At 42.3% G+C, this 18,950-nt stretch overlaps 1 protein-coding gene across 2 annotated transcripts in view; it reads left to right on the top strand.

The window, feature by feature from the left end:
* The first annotated feature begins 700 nt into the window (after nt 1-700).
* The window catches only part of LOC118399142 (oxysterol-binding protein-related protein 10-like), a 138,446-nt gene continuing 120,196 nt past the window's right edge, over nt 701-18,950 (top strand). For both annotated transcript variants that reach the window (XR_004828774.2, XM_035794966.2), the window contains exon 1: nt 701-1,225. Coding sequence is in view for 1 of the 2 variants with exons in the window: in XM_035794966.2 (XP_035650859.2) it covers nt 960-1,225 (266 nt within the window). In the remaining variant the exon portion in view is untranslated. The remainder of the gene's footprint in view (nt 1,226-18,950) is intronic.

Genomic DNA, 18,950 nt, shown 5'->3' with positions numbered 1-18,950 from the left:
CATCCTGTGTTCTAACTTTATTTATCTATTCATTCATTTATATATCCTATTTATTGATCTACCCATCCAGTCTTAACTTTTTTTATAGCAGCTTTATCATTTGATTAAGAAACAAATGTATGGTTGAATTGAGGTTACTATAACTAAAACCTCTAATTCCTTATGAGTAATTATTACAGCTTGCATATACTGTGGTTTTCTAGTAGAAGAGTGTGTAAAAGTGTACTAGTCTTATTTGTTACGAATTATGTGATGGAACTGCCACAAACTCCAGAGTAATAAGGTTGACATAGTAGTTTATCAAAATAATCAGACCAGATATTTTTATATATTTACCTTTGACTATATTTCACCGCTTCACTTAAGCAAAACGTTTTAAACTTCTACCACTACTATAAAAATACTTTCAAAGAGCTAAAGCATGTCACAAATTTTCTTCATGGACAATTACCATCTAGTTCACCCCATTTGTCAGATCTGTCTGATACCCCTAATTTAATGTAATTTAATTGGCCTACATCATGTGGATGAATACTACGTGAATGGGTTTTATAGCTGATTGGGATTACTACAAAATATTGATATAATTCTGTTTTTTTGGGGGGGATTCGTAAATTTGGGGGGTTTCTGTAGCTGTGTTCTTGGCTATGATGATGTGTAATAAGATTGGATTGTTATATCCGGGGGTTGGTCGAGTGAGTCAGGAGAGGGAGTGTCTGCACTGTGATTTCTCAACAACACGAAAACGTTAGAGCCACTGTGCTTCTATCGCCTCAGAAAGGGAACTACAGCAGTGCTCTTCATACAACTGCTGGGAATTATGCTTGGTTTCTTGGGCAGAGGGACGCTCAAATCACCAGCGAAACATGGATATTACATATTTAATGCTTTCGATTTAGGTCAGTAGACATACAATTTACCACGATTTTCCTGCTCGACTCCTTTATCGCGTCGTCAGTATGGAGAAGATGCTCTGCAGTCCGCATCCTGGGACAAATAAAACGAACTCTGCTTCACTGCCGTCGGACAAGGGGAATTCGGCGAGACAGATCGGACGAGCTGGTTCTCATAGCCCCGGCTCGGCTTCACTTGGGAGCGGGGCTGGTGGAGGAGTGAGTCGGGGAGGTTTTTTAGGAAACAGTATGCATTTTCAGCAAGCGTGTAAGCGTCAGTTAGAAGGAGTGTTGAGCAAATACACAAACTTAATTCAAGGATGGCAGAACAGGTAAGCAGAACTTTCAATCATGAGGTTCTTACCCACTGGGCAAAAACGAGTTGAATCAACGTTGGTTCCACGTTATTATTATTTTGTATATATGTGATGACTCTGAATTGACGTGAAACAAAGGGAATTTCGTTTTAATTTTTTACCCAACTTTTAACCTAAATCCAATTACATGTTGATATTTTGTTGTCGATTTCACATTGAATTCACGTTAGTTGACAATTCAGTGCTGGAGGCTTCACTACAGACCCTGGTTCGATTCCAGGCTGTATCACAACCGGCCGTGATTGGGAGGGCCCATAGGGTGGTGCACAATTGGCCCAGCGTCATCCTGGTTAGGGTTTGGCCTGGGTAGGCCATAATTGTAAATAACAATTTGTTCTTAACTGACTTGCCTACTTAAATAAAGGTTTAATTTGATTCAAAAATGTTTTTTTAAATGGTGTGTTCCTTGGTACTTGCTATTAGTTATCTCTCCTTGCACTGCAAAGGTCAGTATTGTGTGGATTGATAATGTGTAACAACCGCTTTAAAGGCTACAGGTTGCAGCCCAGTTAGCCTACTTAAGTAGGCGGCAGGGTTACCTGCCTAATGGATGGAGCGTTGGACTAGTAACCGAAAGGTTGCAAGTTCAAATCCCCGAGCTGACAAGGTACAAATCTGTTGTTCTGCCCCTGAACAAGGCAGTTAATCCACTGTTCCTAGGCCGTCATTGTAAATATGAATTTGTTGTTAACTGCCTAGTTAAATAAATAAAAAGTGAGCAGAAGGAACTGCTATTTAGATCCCAGCCATAGCCTAGAAAATGGAAACATTGTAATTTTGACAACTACAGAGCCTGTGCATATTGGATAACAATGCTCATGCATGATTTAGCATTTGTCGGCCTTCCCTTGTTACAGTATCTGTGCGCATCATCGACATCTCTAACGCAGATACTGTCCCTACAACCTAGTCTATTTATTTAACCTGGTCTCAGAGCATTTTGTATTATTCTGTATGTAAGTCTGAGACACTTCATTTTAGTATGATATGTAAGGTTTGGTATGGTCACATAAGACCGATGGTTACTTCCCAGGTAACACAAACGTCTGGCCCACATCTGGCCTGATTCCGGCATACCAGATCTAAAACTGCTGGCCCGGGTCTGGCAGCCGGATCCGGCCCGAGTCTGAAATGAGTGACTGTACAGACTAGGCCTGAGTCATTTGGGCCAGATCTGGCGGCCTGAACTGAGCCAAAGCTGCCATTTTAGGGCCAGAATCAGCCCAGCAAGGGCCAAAATCCACTCAATTCTGATGTTATTCTATCTGCAGAGTTTACGTGACTGTGTTAGCCGTAGTTGGCTAGCTAGCAAGTAAGGGATAAGAACATTGCCAGCCTGCATAGTAATCAAACAAATAGAATGGACAACAAATCCGCTTCTCTAGCAATCTTAACAGTTTTAACGAACAACCAGGTTTAGTGAAAGGATGAAATAGTATGAATTTATTTGTCAAAATCTCAATGAAAACATGTACATTTTACCAGTAAATGTGTGCTTGTTTTCTTTGGCAACAGTGGTATAAGCGGGATAAACGCCTCCGCTCGACATTATATGGAACTAATAAACACGGGTTGTACCAAGTTGTCCATTATTTCCAGATAATGTATAAAGCGTCAGTGTTCATCTCTTACATGCATGTCTCTCTGGGTCTATCTGCCCTTTCCTTGCTGTCCATCTGTACCCTTGGATGTGAAAGTGTTTCTCCTGACAGCACCTTTTGAATAACAGGGGTAGAAAAGAGCAAAAGCAGTAGTTCCAACAATTAGTCAGATTTTGACACCACACAGAAATCCTATGAATCACAGTCCAGACCTCAAATGGGAAGCAAATCAACACAACACAGTAACCACAGAGGTTTTCACTTTCAACAAATCCAAATATATATGTGCCCGTTGTAGCGCCACCGTGTGGTCAATCTGAATGTGCTTGCATATGTTGACTCTTGACAGGGTTTGGGTATGTGTACCAAGAGTGGTTACAATACAAATATCTGATGTATATGCATTTGTGCCAGACCACACCGACATGAATGTTTATTGGTCAGTTGTTTGACACTAGTCTGGAAAATATTGCTTTGAAAGACCTTGGTGCCTAGATGCCATATATCAAGTTTCATCCAGATCGGCCCTGTGGTTCCGGAAGAGATGGCATTTTAAGTGTTTTTCAAAAATTCCAAATGGTGGAAAATCCATCATGGCAGACATTGTGGGTCCTTGAGGAAAATGTGTTCTTTTTGAGAAGAGGCACCTATGCACAGAATTTCAAGACTCTAGGTCAGGGATGGGCAACTGACGGCCTGTGGGATTTGGTTATGTGTTTAGGATAGGGATATCCTAAGGATCCCAGATAGCACTGACCATAAACATATAGAAGCTATGGATGCAAGGACTGGCCATCCGTTATATAAAAACTATAGTTTTGAGGCTATACAGTGTTTTGTTTTCAGTTAATCCTGTTTGGTTCTGATGGGGAAGAACAGTTGACCGAAGCTCAACAAGCATTAACACATTTTCTTCGAGAAGCAATAGGTATACAGTGACTAGTGAAAGTCTACGCACCCTTGAACAGTTTTCACATTTGAGATTGACTCTTTTACTGTCCAGCCCCACCATCCCAGGCTCAGGGTGCCATCCTTCACATTCACATTTTGAGTATTTGTTGCACGGTGGTGGAGACAGTCCATCAGAGAGGCTGAGGGTGGAGAAACAATAGTCTGCTGGTAGGGAGACAAACAAGAACATGTGTATTGTCAAGCAAATCACTTTACACAGGGTTCAAGTGAGGAATGGGATCAGCTGGGAACACTAATAATTCAACCAATATAATGTTTAATAATTGAACCAATAGAATGTTTAACATTATACTTATAGTTTTTTAAAATATAGATTTACTTTTCAATGAAAGAAGACAGCAGCTGATTGACCCATTACAATTATTTTTTTAATTTCACCTTTATTTAACCAGGTAGGCAAGTTGAGAAAAAGTTCAAATTTACAATTGCGACCTGGCCAAGATAAAGCAAAGCAGTTCGACACATACAACGACAGAGTTACACATGGAGTAAAACAAAAAGACAGTCAATAATACAGTATAAACAGTCTATATACGATGTGAGCAAATGAGGTGAGATAAAGGAGGTAAAGGCAAAAAAAGGCCATGGTGGCAAAGTAAATACAATATAGCAAGTAAAACACTAGAATGGTAGATTTGCAGTGGAAGAATGTGCAAAGGAGCAAAATAAATAAATACAGTAGGGAAAGAGGTAGTTGTTTGGGCTAAATTTATAGGTGGGCTATGTACAGGTGCAGTAATCTGTGAGCTGCTCTGACAGTTGGTGCTTAAAGCTAGTGAGGGAGGTAAGTGTTTCCAGTTTCAGAGATTTTTGTAGTTCGTTCCAGTCATTGGCAGCAGAGAACTGGAAGGAGAGGCGGCCAAAGAAAGAATTGGTTTTGGGGGTGACCAGAGAGATGTACCTGCTGGAGCGTGTGCTATGTGCTACATGCTGGAGCGCGTGCTATGTGCTACATGCTGGAGCTCGTGCTATGTGCTACATGCTGGAGCGCGTGCTACATGACTGTATAGGGTCCACCATTTTGTTGTTGTTGTAATTTAAAAAAAATTGAACCTTTTTAACTAGGGAAGTCAGTTAAGAACAAATACTTATTTACAATGACGGCCTACATCAGCCAAACCCGGACAGAGCTGGGTCAATTGTGCACCACCCTATGGGACTCTCAATCACGGCCAGGAGATACAGCCTGCATTCGAACCAGGGTGTCTGTTGTGATGCCTCAAGCACTGAGATGCAGTGCCTTAGAAGCGCTGGGCCACTTGGGAAACCAAACCATGAATAGTTTTTCAAAACAATGTATTGTTTTGTGATTGACCACTATCTAGATCCAAATTATTCAAGTAGCTAACGTTACAAATAACCACTGGGACTATGTAATAAATGTATGTATATGTGTGTTACTGTAATTCAGCGTTTAGCTGCCATAGTACACACAAAGCTAAATAAACCATTATTATCATCATTATGAACTTAGACAAAGTTTATGTTCAGGTTCAGCAAAACTTTGGCATGCAACCTTGGGTTATGACAAAAAAACACTATGGCTAAGTAACACAGCTGGTGACACAATTCATAATTTACCTGGTTTAGATACGCAGTTTTATTTTCTTCTGGCATCTCAGAATGCGCAGGCATAGCTACTGTCAAAGGTTCCATACAGAATATTTACATTTACATTACATTTAAGTCATTTAGCAGACGCTCTTATCCAGAGCGACTTACAAATTGGTGCATTCACCTTATGACATCCAGTGGAACAGCCACTTTACAATAGTGCATCTAAATCTTTTAAGGGGGGTGAGAGGGATTACTTTATCCTATCCTAGGTATTCCTTAAAGAGGTGGGGTTTCAGGTGTCTCCGGAAGGTGGTGATTGACTCCGCTGTCCTGGCGTCGTGAGGGAGTTTGTTCCACCATTGGGGGGCCAGAGCAGCGAACAGTTTTGACTGGGCTGAGCGGGAACTGTACTTCCTCAGTGGTAGGGAGGCGAGCAGGCCAGAGGTGGATGAACGCAGTGCCCTTGTTTGGGTGTAGGGCCTGATCAGAGCCTGGAGGTACTGAGGTGCCGTTCCCCTCACAGCTCCGTAGGCAAGCACCATGGTCTTGTAGCGGATGCGAGCTTCAACTGGAAGCCAGTGGAGAATATACATGTTTGATGTCTCACAAATATAAGGTGTGCAAAAATAATAAATGTGACATTAAGCAGATGCTTTTATCCAAAGGGACAGTATATATGCATACATTTATTTTCTGTTCGTGGCCCCGGGAATCGAACCCACAACATTTTGAGCGCCAGGATTTTTTTCCATTGACTGTCATGGTCGTTATTTATTTATCTATTTTAGTAGGCTATAGACTACATTTGTAACCGTTTTAATAGGTTACTGCAATAATTCAACATGCATGGTTGTAGGCTGCATCACTCCTTCAGCAGAGGTTGCAGATGATCAAATGGAAGATCTAGGCCTACATTTTCAGAAAATACAATTATTCTACGCCATAGGCTACAACAACCGTGAAATGAGGAATGTATTATTATTGGGACACGATTATTGTCTAGGCTGTAAACTGCCCGCTCAAACATCATTTTGTGTTTTATGCCAAAATAAAGGTTTTTTAAAAATACAACCATTTGGATCAGTTATGGGTTTATTTTCGACAGGTCCAGAAAATTAATTGAGCAAATTCAAATCATTATGCATTATATGTAATACATGTTTTTTTTATGGTAACATCATAGTAAATGGAGTGTCTTGGATTTACGTACAGATTCATATGAAATTATCTGAGACCAGGTTGATTTATTTCCCTTGAGGTCAGTGGCTTATTTGAAAACCACTGAACACTTGTCAGAATTGTGAAATTATGCGTGTGAAAGTTTAGACAGTGACCGATCATGAGGAAACTGGATGTATGGCAGGTTGTTTTGTATGGGCTCCTCAAACTGAGTTTATTTATTTTGGACAGAGAACTTGAGGAAACAGAGAGTTTATGGTAAAGTACAAAACACTTCTTGATACAATTGTTGAATAGCATGTTAGCTATGTGTGCCTTTTTTAAACTGGAACAGTTGAGGCATACATCAAATTCACAAAAAATGACAAATGGACAGTTTTTTAAATTTCCTGTGGGATTTTACACACCTAGGAAAAAGCTGGTAGTATTCATGGTGAAACGTCACTGTATCTATGTAGGACTGCAGAGATGAGCTAAAGGACAGCAGTGTGCTAGAGCATATATCCGCTCTACTTAGTCCCCTTTCTGTGTTTGCAAACATTGCCGCAATAGGACGATGTACGCAAGTTGGTGGCAGAACGAGGGAGAGTTCTAATAGAATGCCAGCAAAAAAAGCCTAATTTATGTTGCTTATAAGTGCATTTCACACTACTTTTGGATTATAATTGGATTTTAAGGCTCATATGAATGTCCTGCTTAATATGTTTGTCATCATCGCAAATCAACTGCATTATACTTATCAAAACGAACGGCTCTTTGGCTAGCTTTTTCTACAGCCTATATCAATGAGCGTTAGCATTCTAGCTACAACTGCTACATCCAAAATAGATATTTTGCAAAGATCCCAACCAGATAAACTCAGCGAAATAAATTAAATGTCCCTTTTTCAGGACCCTATCTTTCAAAGATAATTCATAAAAATCCGGACAGCTACGGAGAGACCATGTGTAGCAACACCTGCACAGGATCGGTACAGCCGAACATCACACCTGCGGGACAGGTACAGGATGGCAACAACTGCCTGAGTTACACCAGTGCTCAGACTGTCCACAGTAGGCTGAGAGGCTGGACTGAGGGCTTGTAGACCTGTTGTAAGGCAGGTCCTCACCAGACATCACCGGCAACAACGTCGCCTATTGGCACAAACTAGAGGTCGACCGATTAATCGGAATAGCTGATTTTAATTAGGGCCGATTTCAAGCTTTCATAACAATCGGAAATCGGTATTTTTGGGCGCCGATTTTTCTTTTCTTTTTATACCTTTATTTAACTAGACAAGTCAGTTAAGAACACGTTATTATTTTCAATGACTGCCTAGGAACGGTGGGTTAACTGCCTTGTTCAGGGGCAGAACGACAGATTTTCACCTTGTCAGCTCGGGGGACCCAATCTTGCAACCTTACAGTTAACGAGTCCAGCGCAATAATGACCTGCCTCTCTCTTGTTGCACTGCACAAGGAGACTGCCTGTTACGCGAATGCAGTAAGCCAAGGTAAGTTGCTAGGTAGCATTAAACTTACCTTTTATAAAAAACAATCAATCATAATCACTAGTTAACTACACATGGTTGACGATATTACTAGATATTATCTGGCGTGTCCTGTGCTGCATATAATCTGACTGAGCATACAAGTATCTGACTGAGCGGTGGTAGGCAGAAGCAGGCGCGTAAACATACATTCAAACAGCACTTTTGTGCGTTTTGACAGCAGCTCTTCATTGTGCGTCAAGCATTGCGCTGTTTATGACTTCAAGCTTATCAACTCCCGAGATGAGGCTCGTGTAACCGAAGTGAAATGGCTAGCTAGTTAGCGCGCGCTAATTGTCGTTTGTGTTGCTGGTTCAAGCCCAGCGAGGAGAGGGACGGAAGCTATACTGTTACACTGGCAATACTAAAGTGCCTATAAAAACATCCAATAGTCAAAGGTTAATGAAATACAAATGGTATAGAGGGAAATAGTCCTATAATTCCTATAATAACTACAACTTAAAACTTCTTACCTGGGAATATTGAAGACTCATGTTAAAAGGAACCACCAGCTTTCATATGTTCTCATGTTCTGAGCAAGGAACTGAAACGTTAGCTTTCTTACATAGCACATATTGCACTTTTACTTTCTTCTCCAACACTTTGTTTTTGCATTATTTAAACCAAATTGAACATGTTTCATTATCTACTTGAGGCTAAATTTATTTTGATGTATTATATTATGTTAAAATAAGTGTTCATTCAGTATTATTGTAATTGTCATTATTACAAATACATTTTAAAAAATCGGCTGATTTTAATCGGTATCGACTCTTTTGGTTCCTCCAATAATCGGCATTGGCATTGAAAAATCATAATCGGTCGACCTCTAGCACAAACCCACTGTCGCTGGACCAGACGGGACTGTCAAAAAATGTTATTTTACTGATGAGTCGCGGTTCTGTCTCACCAGTGGGATGATGGTCGGATTCGTGTTTATCGTCAAAGGAATGAGCGTTACACCGAGGCCTGTACTCTGGAGCGGGATCGATTTGGAGGTGGGTCCGTCATGGTCTGGAGCGGTGTGTCACAGCATCATCGGATTGAGCAATCTTAATGCTGTGCGTTACAGGGAAGACATCCTCCTCCCTCATGTGGTACCCTTTCTGCAGGCTCATCCTGACATGACCCTCCAGCATGATAATGCCACCAGCCGTACTGCTCGTTCTGTGCGTGATTTCCTGCAAGACAGGAATGTCAGTGTTCTGCCATTGCCAGCGAAGAGCCCGGATCTCAATCCCATTGAGCACGTCTGGGACCTGTTGAATCAGAGGGTGAGGGCTAGGGCCATTCCCCCGCAGAAATGTCCGGGAATTTGCAGGTGCCTTGGTGGGGTAACATCTCACAGCAAGAACTGGCAAATCTAGTGCAGTCCATGAGGAGGAGATTCACTGTCGTACTTAATGCAGCTGGTGGCCACACCAGATACTGACGGTTAATTTTGATTTTGACCCCCTTTTGTTCAGGGACACATTATTCCATTTCTGTTAGACACATTATTCCATTTCTGTTAGTCACATGTCTGTGGAACTTGTTCAGTTTGTCTCAGTTGTTGAATCTTGTTATGTTCATACAAATATTTACACATGGTAAGTTTGCTGAAAATAAACGTAGTTGACAGTGCGAGGACATTTCTTTTTTTGCTGAGTTTATAATCTTGGCGACTGTTCAAGCAAGAATCCAAACATCATTTTAAGCCTATAGCACAAAGATTTTGTTTAGAAGTGGTGCAGTGTATGATGACTGCCAGGTACCTGGTTATTGATTCAAAACCAAAAGTGTTTTTCAAAGGAGATGTGACCTTTCTCCCCACAACCTGAGTGAATGCATATACACACACACTCTACCTCTTTTCAAAAGGTTAGCTCGTAGTATACTTCAAGCAGATGTATAGTTGGCTAATATGTCTGTGTAAAACTCCACAAGTTGAGTGTTGGGATTTGGGTTTCGAGATGGTTCTTCCACAAGAACAAAATATTTCTAAATGACTTTTTATGTATTGGAGGCAAATTTGGTTATTTGGAGTTCAAGGTAACTGTTCCATATTCAATTTTAAAAAGTGATTAAGGGGCCTCCCGAGTGACGCAGCGGTCTAATGCACTGCATCTCAGTGCTAGAGGCGTGTCTAAACACCGAGGTTCAATCCCGGGCTCTACCACAACCAGCCGTGGCGGGAGGCCGATAGGACATCTGGGTTTAGGGAGTGTTTGGCCGGAGGGGATTTACTTGGCTCATCGTTCCCTCAGTCACCAGCTGAACAGCGTTTCCATTGGTGCGGCTGGCTTCCGGCGGGTCATGTTTCGGAGGACGCATGACTCCACCGTTGCCTCTCCCCAGCCCGTTGGGAGTGATGAGACAAGATCCGAGGAAACATGGAAACAAGACGGCGAAGCTACACTGAGCACCGGCTGAACTTAATATGAAATCGCATTCCAAATCTCAGATTCACATTTTGGTCATTCAGCAGACGCTCTTATCCAGAGCGACTTACACTAGTAGTAAGTGCGTACTTTCATGCTTTTTGTTGTTGTACTGGTCCCCCATGGGAATCGAACTGCACAACCCTGGCGCTGCAAGCGCCAGACTCTACCAACTGAGCCACACAGGACCATTCACTGGAGCATGTTGTTTTCTTCTGTCAAAGTAAAATAATGCTAGCCTATTGAAACTACCCGAATCATCGCAGTAGTGTGCCTACCTGCCTGCTACTTGAAAATAATGAGAGCAACCAAGTTGAAAGCTTTTCCTGGGGTTGTTGTACTATTATGTTACGGTGTGTGCCACTTTTCAATGCTTTTCTGCTAGTATAGCCCACTTCTTCTTGACATTTGATGTGTCAATGGACCAAGTAAAGCCTACTGTACCAGTACATGTAACACTGTCTATAAGCTGGAAAAGCCAATAATATATTTTCCCTTCACCACAGATCTCATGGCCTTAAATTGCAGTTCTAACATAGTTCTAACATAGTTTGTGTGACATTTGGGTTCACGTACAGGATTTCCAGACGTACTTTCAGTCGAGACTGATTTTCATCTAGCGGCCAAGGATGGCACATTTTCACAAATTTGGGAAGCTGAAAAATGAATGTCAGAAAGTATGCCATAGCCAGAAAATGTCCTTTTGACGTGTTTTCCACCAGCAAGTCGTATTTTGTCATGCACAACAGATGTGATAGTTCGGAAAAGCCTCCCATGCCTAAGAGTTCAAAAATGGCAAGGAATGCACAAGAGGCAGTCTTTCAGTGGGAGACTGTGTTGGTGTAATTACTAGGTCTGCCACTCAGAGCCCTGTGTCTAAGAGCATAAACATTGTAGGCTATGTACAGTATGTACCTGGCTATGCTGTGTTCTTGTGAGCATCTCTGAGAGCGGGTCTGTGCCAAGTTTGCACTGTGTTTGGGTGATCATGTCAATGTCAATTGCTATATTGTAGGTGTGTGAATGTGCACGAGTATTGTACTGAATGCTTAGTTTTCATGTTTGTCTCACACGTATGTACATATTTGGGTGTCTACCTAAGTCCTCCAATTGTGCACCACACCATCACCCTGAGAGAGGGCCTGCATGTGCTTTAGGATGAATGGGTTGCCCCTCTATTACGGCTCCCCAGTCTATAAGGTCCCAATGCTCAGAGTGCAGCTTTCAGAGAAACTGGGCCGTTATACACGCAGACACTGTGAAATGACCTTCCACGTCACATGCGCCTCATTTACTTGCACGATTATTAATGTATCGCAAGGCCTCTGGGTCAAACCTAATGCAAAGACTCCGGGAGGTACCATTGCCAATTTCCGAGCCAGCCAAGACGTTCCTGATACTGCCATTGGGTCCAATTGGGAAGCTAGATGGTTGTAACATTCGGGGGGGGCATCTACTTAAAGGTGCTGTTATTAAATGTATACTGACGGCTGGAAGCTAAGCTGTTGAGTCTGACTTAAGTATGCTCTTTGTAAATGTGTGGTAAGCCAAGCTTTTTCAGGGTTACTGTTTTACCACAACTCAAAATGTTTTCTTCTTTAAACTAGAACGAGTCCTCAGTGTGCCGGAGCTGAAGGCTGGTTTCCATGGGGACGGTACAGAGCTGAGGAGAAACCATTTAAAAACCAACTGGATGAACAAATGTTTTCCGTTGCATAAGACGCGGCACTTTTAACTTTAACTCTGTTTTCATGTGCACATTCTTATTTCAAATACATTGCATTCGGAAAGTATTCAGACCCGTATTTTGTTACGTTACAGCCTTATTCTAAAATTGATTATAAATCGTTTTTCCCTATCAATCTACACACAATACCCCATAATGACAAGGAAAAAACAGGTATTTTGAAATGTTTGAAAATGTATAAAGAAAATATCACATTTACATAAGTATTCAGACACTTTACTCAGTACTTTGTTGAAGCACCAGTGATTACAGTCTTCTTGGGTATGATGCTACAAGTTTGGCACATCTGTATTTGGAGTTTCTTCCATTTTCTTCTCTGCAGATCCTCTCAAGCTCTGTCAGGTTGGATGGAGAGTGCCGCTGTACAGCTATTTTCAGGTCTCTCCAGAGATATTCGTTCAGGTTCAAGCCCGATCTCTGGCTGGGCCACTCAAGGACATTCAGAGACTTGTCCCAAAGCCACTCCTGCATTTTCTTGGCTGTGTGCTTATGGTTGCTGTCCTGTTGGAAGGTGAACCTTTGTCCCAGTCTGAGGTCCTGAGAACTCTAGAGCAGGTTTTCATCAAGGATCTCTCTGTATTTTGCTCTGTTCATCTTGGTTAGCAGATGTTAATGCATGTGTAGCGAAATGCTTGTGCTTTTAGTTCCGACAGTGCAGTAATATCTAACAAGTAATCTTACAATTCCCCAACAACTACCTAATACACACATCTAAAGGGGTGAATGAGAATATGTACATATAAATATATGGATGAGTGATGGCCAAGCAAAGGTGCAATAGATGGTATAAAATTCAGTATATACATATGATATGAATAATGTAAGATATGTAAAGTGGCATTGTTTAAAGTGACTCGTGATCCATTTATTAAAGTGGCCAGTGATTGGGTCTCAATGTGGGCAGCAGCCTCTCTAAGTTAGTGATTGCTGTTGAGCAGTCTGATGGCCTTGAGATGGAAGATGGTTTTGAGGAAGAAGATGGTTTTCACTCTCCCAGTCCCTGCTTTAATGCACCTGTCCTGACCTCGCCTTCTGGATAGTAGCGGTTTGAACAGGCAGTGGCTCAGGTGGTTGTTGTCCTTGACAATCTTTTTGGCCTTCCTGTGACATCGGGTGCTGTAGGTGTCATGTAGGGCAGGTAGTGATGCGTTGTGCAGACCGCACCACCCTCTGGAGAGCCTTGCGGTTGAGGGCGGTGCAGTTGCCGTACAGGATGCTCTCGATTGTGCATCTGTAAAAGTTGGTCAGGATTTTGGGCGACAAGCCAAATTTCTTCAGCCTTCTGAGGTTGCTGCTCCTTCACCACACTGTCTGTGTGGGTGGACCATTTCAGTTTGTCAGTGATGTGTACCAGAGGAACTTAACTTTCCACCTTCTCCACTGCTGTCCCATTGATGTGGATAGAGGGGTGCTCCCTCTGCTGTTTCCTGAAGTCCACGATCATCTCCTTTTTGTTTTGTTGACGTTGAGTGAGAGGTTATTTTCCTGACACCACACTCCAAGTGCCCTCAGCTCGCTCCTCGCTGTAGGTTGTCTCGTCATTGTTGGTAATCAAGCCCACTACTGTCGTGTCGTCTGCAAACTTGATGATTTGAGTTGGATGCGTACATGGCCACGCAATCATGTGCCTTTTTACTGAGGAGTGGCTTCCGTCTGGCCACTCTACCATAAAGGCTTGATTGGTGGAGTGCTGCAGAGATGGTTGTTCTTCTGGAAGGTTCTCCCATTTCCACAGAGGAGCTCTGGAGCTCTTTCAGAGCGACCATCGAGTTCTTGATCACCTCCCTGACCAAGGCCCTTCTCCCCCGATTGCTCAGTTTGGCCGGGCGGCCAGCTCTAGGAGGAGTCTTGGTGGTTCCAAACTACTTCCATTTAAGAGTGATGGAGGCCACTATGTTCTTGGGGACCTTCGATGCTGCAGAAATGTTTTGGTACCCTTCCCCAGATTTGTGTGTAGATTGAGGATGTTTATTTATTTGAGTGCACTTATGTTGGGCGATTTAGGCCTGGCTCGCAGTCTGCATTCCAATTCATCCCAAAAATGTTCAATGGGGTTGAGGTCAGGGCTCTGTGCAGGACAGTCAAGGTCTTCCACACCAATCTCGACAAACCATTTCTTTATGGACCTCGCTTTGTGCACGTGGGCATTGTCATGCTGAAACAGGAAAGTGCCTTCCCCTACCCAAAGTGTTGCCACAAAATTGGATGCACAGAATTGTCTAAAATGCTCTAGTGTTAAGATTTCCGTTACCTAGATCTAAGGGGCTGAGTCAAAACCATGAAAAACATCCCCAGACCATTATTACGTTACAGTTGGCACTATGCATTGGGGAAAGTAGCATTTTCCTAGCATCCACCGAACCCGGATTCGTCTGTCAGTTTGGCATTGCGCATGGTGGTCTTAGGCTTGTGTGCGGCTGCTCGGCCATGAAAACCCATTTCAGGAAGCTCCCGATGAACGGTTCTTGTGGTGACGTTGCTTCCAGAGGCAGTTTTGAACTCGGTCGTGAATGCTGCAACCGAGAACAGACCATTTTTACCTGCTTCAGCACTCGGTGGTCCCGTTCTGTGAGCTTGTGTGGCCTACCATTTCGCGGCTGAGCTGTTCTTGCACCTGTATGTTTCCACTTCACAATAACAGCACTTACAGATGACCTGGGCAGCTCTAGCAGAGCACACATTTGATGAACTGACTTGTTGGAAAGGTGGCATCCTATTCTACTGCCAATGTTTGTCTATGGGGGTGGCTGTGTGCTCGATTTTATACACCTGTCAGCAATGGGTATTGCTGAAATAGCCGAATCAATTTATTTGAAGGGGTGTCCATACATTTGTATATACAGTACCAGTCAAAAGTTTGGACACATTGTCATTCCAGGGTTTTTCTTTATTTTGTACCTTTTTCTACATTGTTGAATAATAGTGACAACAGTGACATCACAACTATGAAGTCATACATATGGAATCATGTAGTAACCATAAAATGGTATTTTAGATTCTTCAAAGTAGCCACCCTTTGCCTTGATGACAGCTTTGCACACTCTTGGCATTCTCTCAACCAGCCTCATGAGGTATTCACCTGGAATGCATTTCAGTTAACAGATGTGCCTAGGTGGAATCTCTTTCCTTCTTTAATGCGTTTGAGCCAATTAGTTGTGTTGTGACAAGGTAGGGGGTGGTATACAGAAGATGGACCTATTCGGTAAAAGACCAAGTCCATATTATGGCAAGAACAGCTCAAATAAGGAAAGACAAACAGCAGTCCATTACTTTGACTGATCTTCATGTCTTAGTGTGTAAAATGTTAAGTTTGAAAGTTTCTTCAAGTGCAGTCACAAAAACCATCGAGCGCTATGATGAAACTGGCTCTCATGAGGACGCCACAGGAAAGGAAGACTCAGAGTTACCTCTGCTGCAGGGGATAAGTTCATTAAAGTTACCAGCCTCAGAAAGTGTATCCCAATGAAATACTTCAGAGTTCAAGTAACAGACACATCTCAACATCAACTGTTCAGAGGAGACTGCGTGTATCAGGCCTTCCTGGTTGAATTGCTGCAAAGAAACCACTACTTAAGGACATTAACCTCTTGCTCCTACCTGGCACGCAGGCGTCCCATCTAGAGATCTGGAAATGCAAATGCGCTACGCTAAATGCTAGTTAAAACTCAAACGTTCATTAAAATACACATGCAGGGTATTGAATTAAAGCTACACTCGTTGTGAATCCAGGCAACAAGTCAGATTTTTAAAATGCTTTTCGGCGAAAGCATGAGAAGCTATTATCTGATAGCATGTAACACCCCAAAAGACCCGCAGGGGACGTAAACAAAATAATTAGCATAGTCGGCGCTACACAAACCGCACAAATAAAATATAAAACATTCATTACCTTTGACCATCTTCTTTGTTGGCACTCCTAGATGTCCCATAATCACGATTGGGTCTTTTTTTCGATTAAATCGGTCCATATATAGCCTAGATATCGATCTATGAAGACTGTGTGATAAACGGAAAAAAATAGCGTCTTGTAACGTCATTTTTTAAAAATAAAAAAAGTTGATGATAAACTTTCACAAAACACTTCGAAATACTTTTGTAATGCAACTTTAGGTATTAGTAAACGTTAATAAGCGATCAAATTAATCACGAGACTAAGTGTTTTCTATAGGGGTCCGTCTGGAAATGATGTCCGTGTATTTCTCAACCAAAATATCCGGTCGGAGACATGAAGAAAAAGCCTGTCTCTTGTTCGTTTGACCAAGAAACAAAGAATTGGCAAATGACAAGACTGTTGACATCGTGTGGAAGCTGTAGCTACTGCAACCTCAGCCCCATTTAATGTCGTTCGCCCATAACAATGGGTTGAAGTGGCGGATGGATATATTTTTCCACTTTCAGTGATCAGATATTCCTGCACTTTTCGATGAAACGCACATTCTGTTACGGCCGTGATTTAACCAGTTTTATAAACGTCTGAGTGTTTTCTATCCACACATACTAATCATATGCATATACTATATTCCTGGCCTGAGTAACAGGGCGCTGAAATGTTGCGCGATTTTTAACAGAATGTTCGAAAAAGTAGGGGGTAGGAGTAACAGGTTAATAGGCAGAAGAGACTTGCTTGGGCCAAGAAGCACGAGCAATGGACATCAGACCGGTGGAAATCTGTCCTTTGGTCTGGGGAGTCCACATTTTAGATTTTTGGTTTCAACCGTGGTGTCTTTGTGAGACGCGGAGTAGTTGAACGGATGATCTCTGCATGTGTGGTTCCCACCGTGAAGCATGGAGGAGGAGGTGTGATGGTGCTTTGCTGGTGACACTGTCAGTGATTTATTTAGAATTCAAGGCACACTTAACCAGCATGGCTACCTTAGCATTCTGCAGCGATATGCCAGTCCCACTAAGCGCAAACCAAATGGGATATAATTTTGTTTTTCAACTCGACAATGACCCAACACACCTCCAGGCTGTGGACGTGCTATTTTACCAAGAAGGAGAGTGATGGAGTGCTGCATCAGATGACCTGGCCTCCACAATCACCCGACCTCAACCCAATTGAGATGGTTTGGGATGAGTTGGACCCCAGAGTGAAGGAAAAGCAGACAACAAGTGCTCAGCATATGTGGGAACTCCTTCAAGACTGTTGGAAAAGCATTCCTCATGAAGCTGATTGAGAAAATGCCAAGAGTGTGAAAAGCTATCGTCAAGGCAAAGGGTGGTTACTTTAAAGAATCTGAAATATAAAATATAATTGGAATTTTGTTGATAAATATATATATTTTTTCAACATTATTCCATGTCTTATTTCATAGTTTGTCTTCACTATTATTCTACAAAAGTAAAAATAAAATAAAACCCTTGACTGAGTAGGTGTCTAAACTTTTTTGACTAGTAGTGTATAGGGTATATTAAGATGGTATTATTTGTCTATTTTGCCCAAATGTATGAAGATGAGATGTAAGCTCCAATGGGTATTTTGGCAACCTTGTAAATAACAGTGTAATAAAAGTTATAAAGCTGCTCTCAGTTATGTTAGGCTATACAGTCTGCCAGCTGTTTGTGTTAGTCTTCCCTCATGTTGTCTATCCTCCGGTATCCCCATCCATCAGTTTCCTCTGTTTGTGTTAGTCTCTCCTCATGTTGTCGATCCTCCGGTATCCCCATCCATCAGTTTCCTCTGTTTGTGTTAGTCTCTCCTCATGTTGTCGATCCTCCGGTATCCCCATCCATTATTTTCCTCATGCTGTTTGCGTATTCATGCAAGAGCTCTGGAGGAGACCCAGAATGTGCTGATATGCATTTCCTTTTAGCAAAGTCAATGTTAATACCGTTAGGAAATGCCTGGCTGTCTGTGTATGTGAAAGAATGTGCAACAATAAGCACTTTTGAGTGTATTATCACGGTGGAGAATAATTAGTTTAATTCCAGTAGTATTCCCTATTGAAATGCTATTTTGGCAGTGCTGGGTGTAGTACCACTGCTCACCACTGATTGAACAATACCTGACGACTCAAACTGATCCCTCAACCCCCCCCACCCTGCTATAGGTTTGCTACATACTTCAGTCTGAGACTGCTATCGTTGAAGTTGTTTGTGGTGTTGTGAAAAACAGTCATGCGATTGGATCATCTCTAACTAATCAGAGTATCGCTGCTTTGAATTACCCATGTATGTTCTGGCTCTGGGCCAACCCATCAGGTTCTGGTTCCAATCAGAATGGTTAGAAATGGTTTCGTTGTAGATATCATTGAGGAGGTACTCAGATCCAGACGTATTGCGGCGGAAAAACTAACTAACGTCCATGGGCCTAGCGTTTGGCCAAAGCAAGGTGTTTAGGTAGCCAGGCAAGATTGCACCCACCTTGACTTTGGTGTTCTGCTTCTTCCGTCCCCATAGAGCGGTGCTATGACTGATAGTCTTGAGTTGGAACTGTTGGACATCAGGCCCTCAGAAGAATGGAGCTCAATTGAAAAGATCTGTTTCATTGGGTTATCAATCATTGTTCAACACAGGTCTTTTAGCAGTTCTGTCCAGTGTAGGTACCTTGTGCCTCCTGGTAATTGGTGTCCTCAGTAGGGTGTCCCTTTTGGGCTATTGGAGTTGAACCAGGAGTCGTGTGGGAGTGATGTCTCGGAAGTATGAGGATAGTTTTCCCATGCTTTGTTACAGTTTC

Source organism: Oncorhynchus keta, chromosome 20 (assembly GCF_023373465.1).
Source record: "Oncorhynchus keta strain PuntledgeMale-10-30-2019 chromosome 20, Oket_V2, whole genome shotgun sequence".
Lineage (NCBI taxonomy): Eukaryota > Metazoa > Chordata > Actinopteri > Salmoniformes > Salmonidae > Oncorhynchus > Oncorhynchus keta.
Note: the sequence above shows the minus strand (reverse complement) of the source record. Positions and strands in the feature narration are given on the sequence as shown.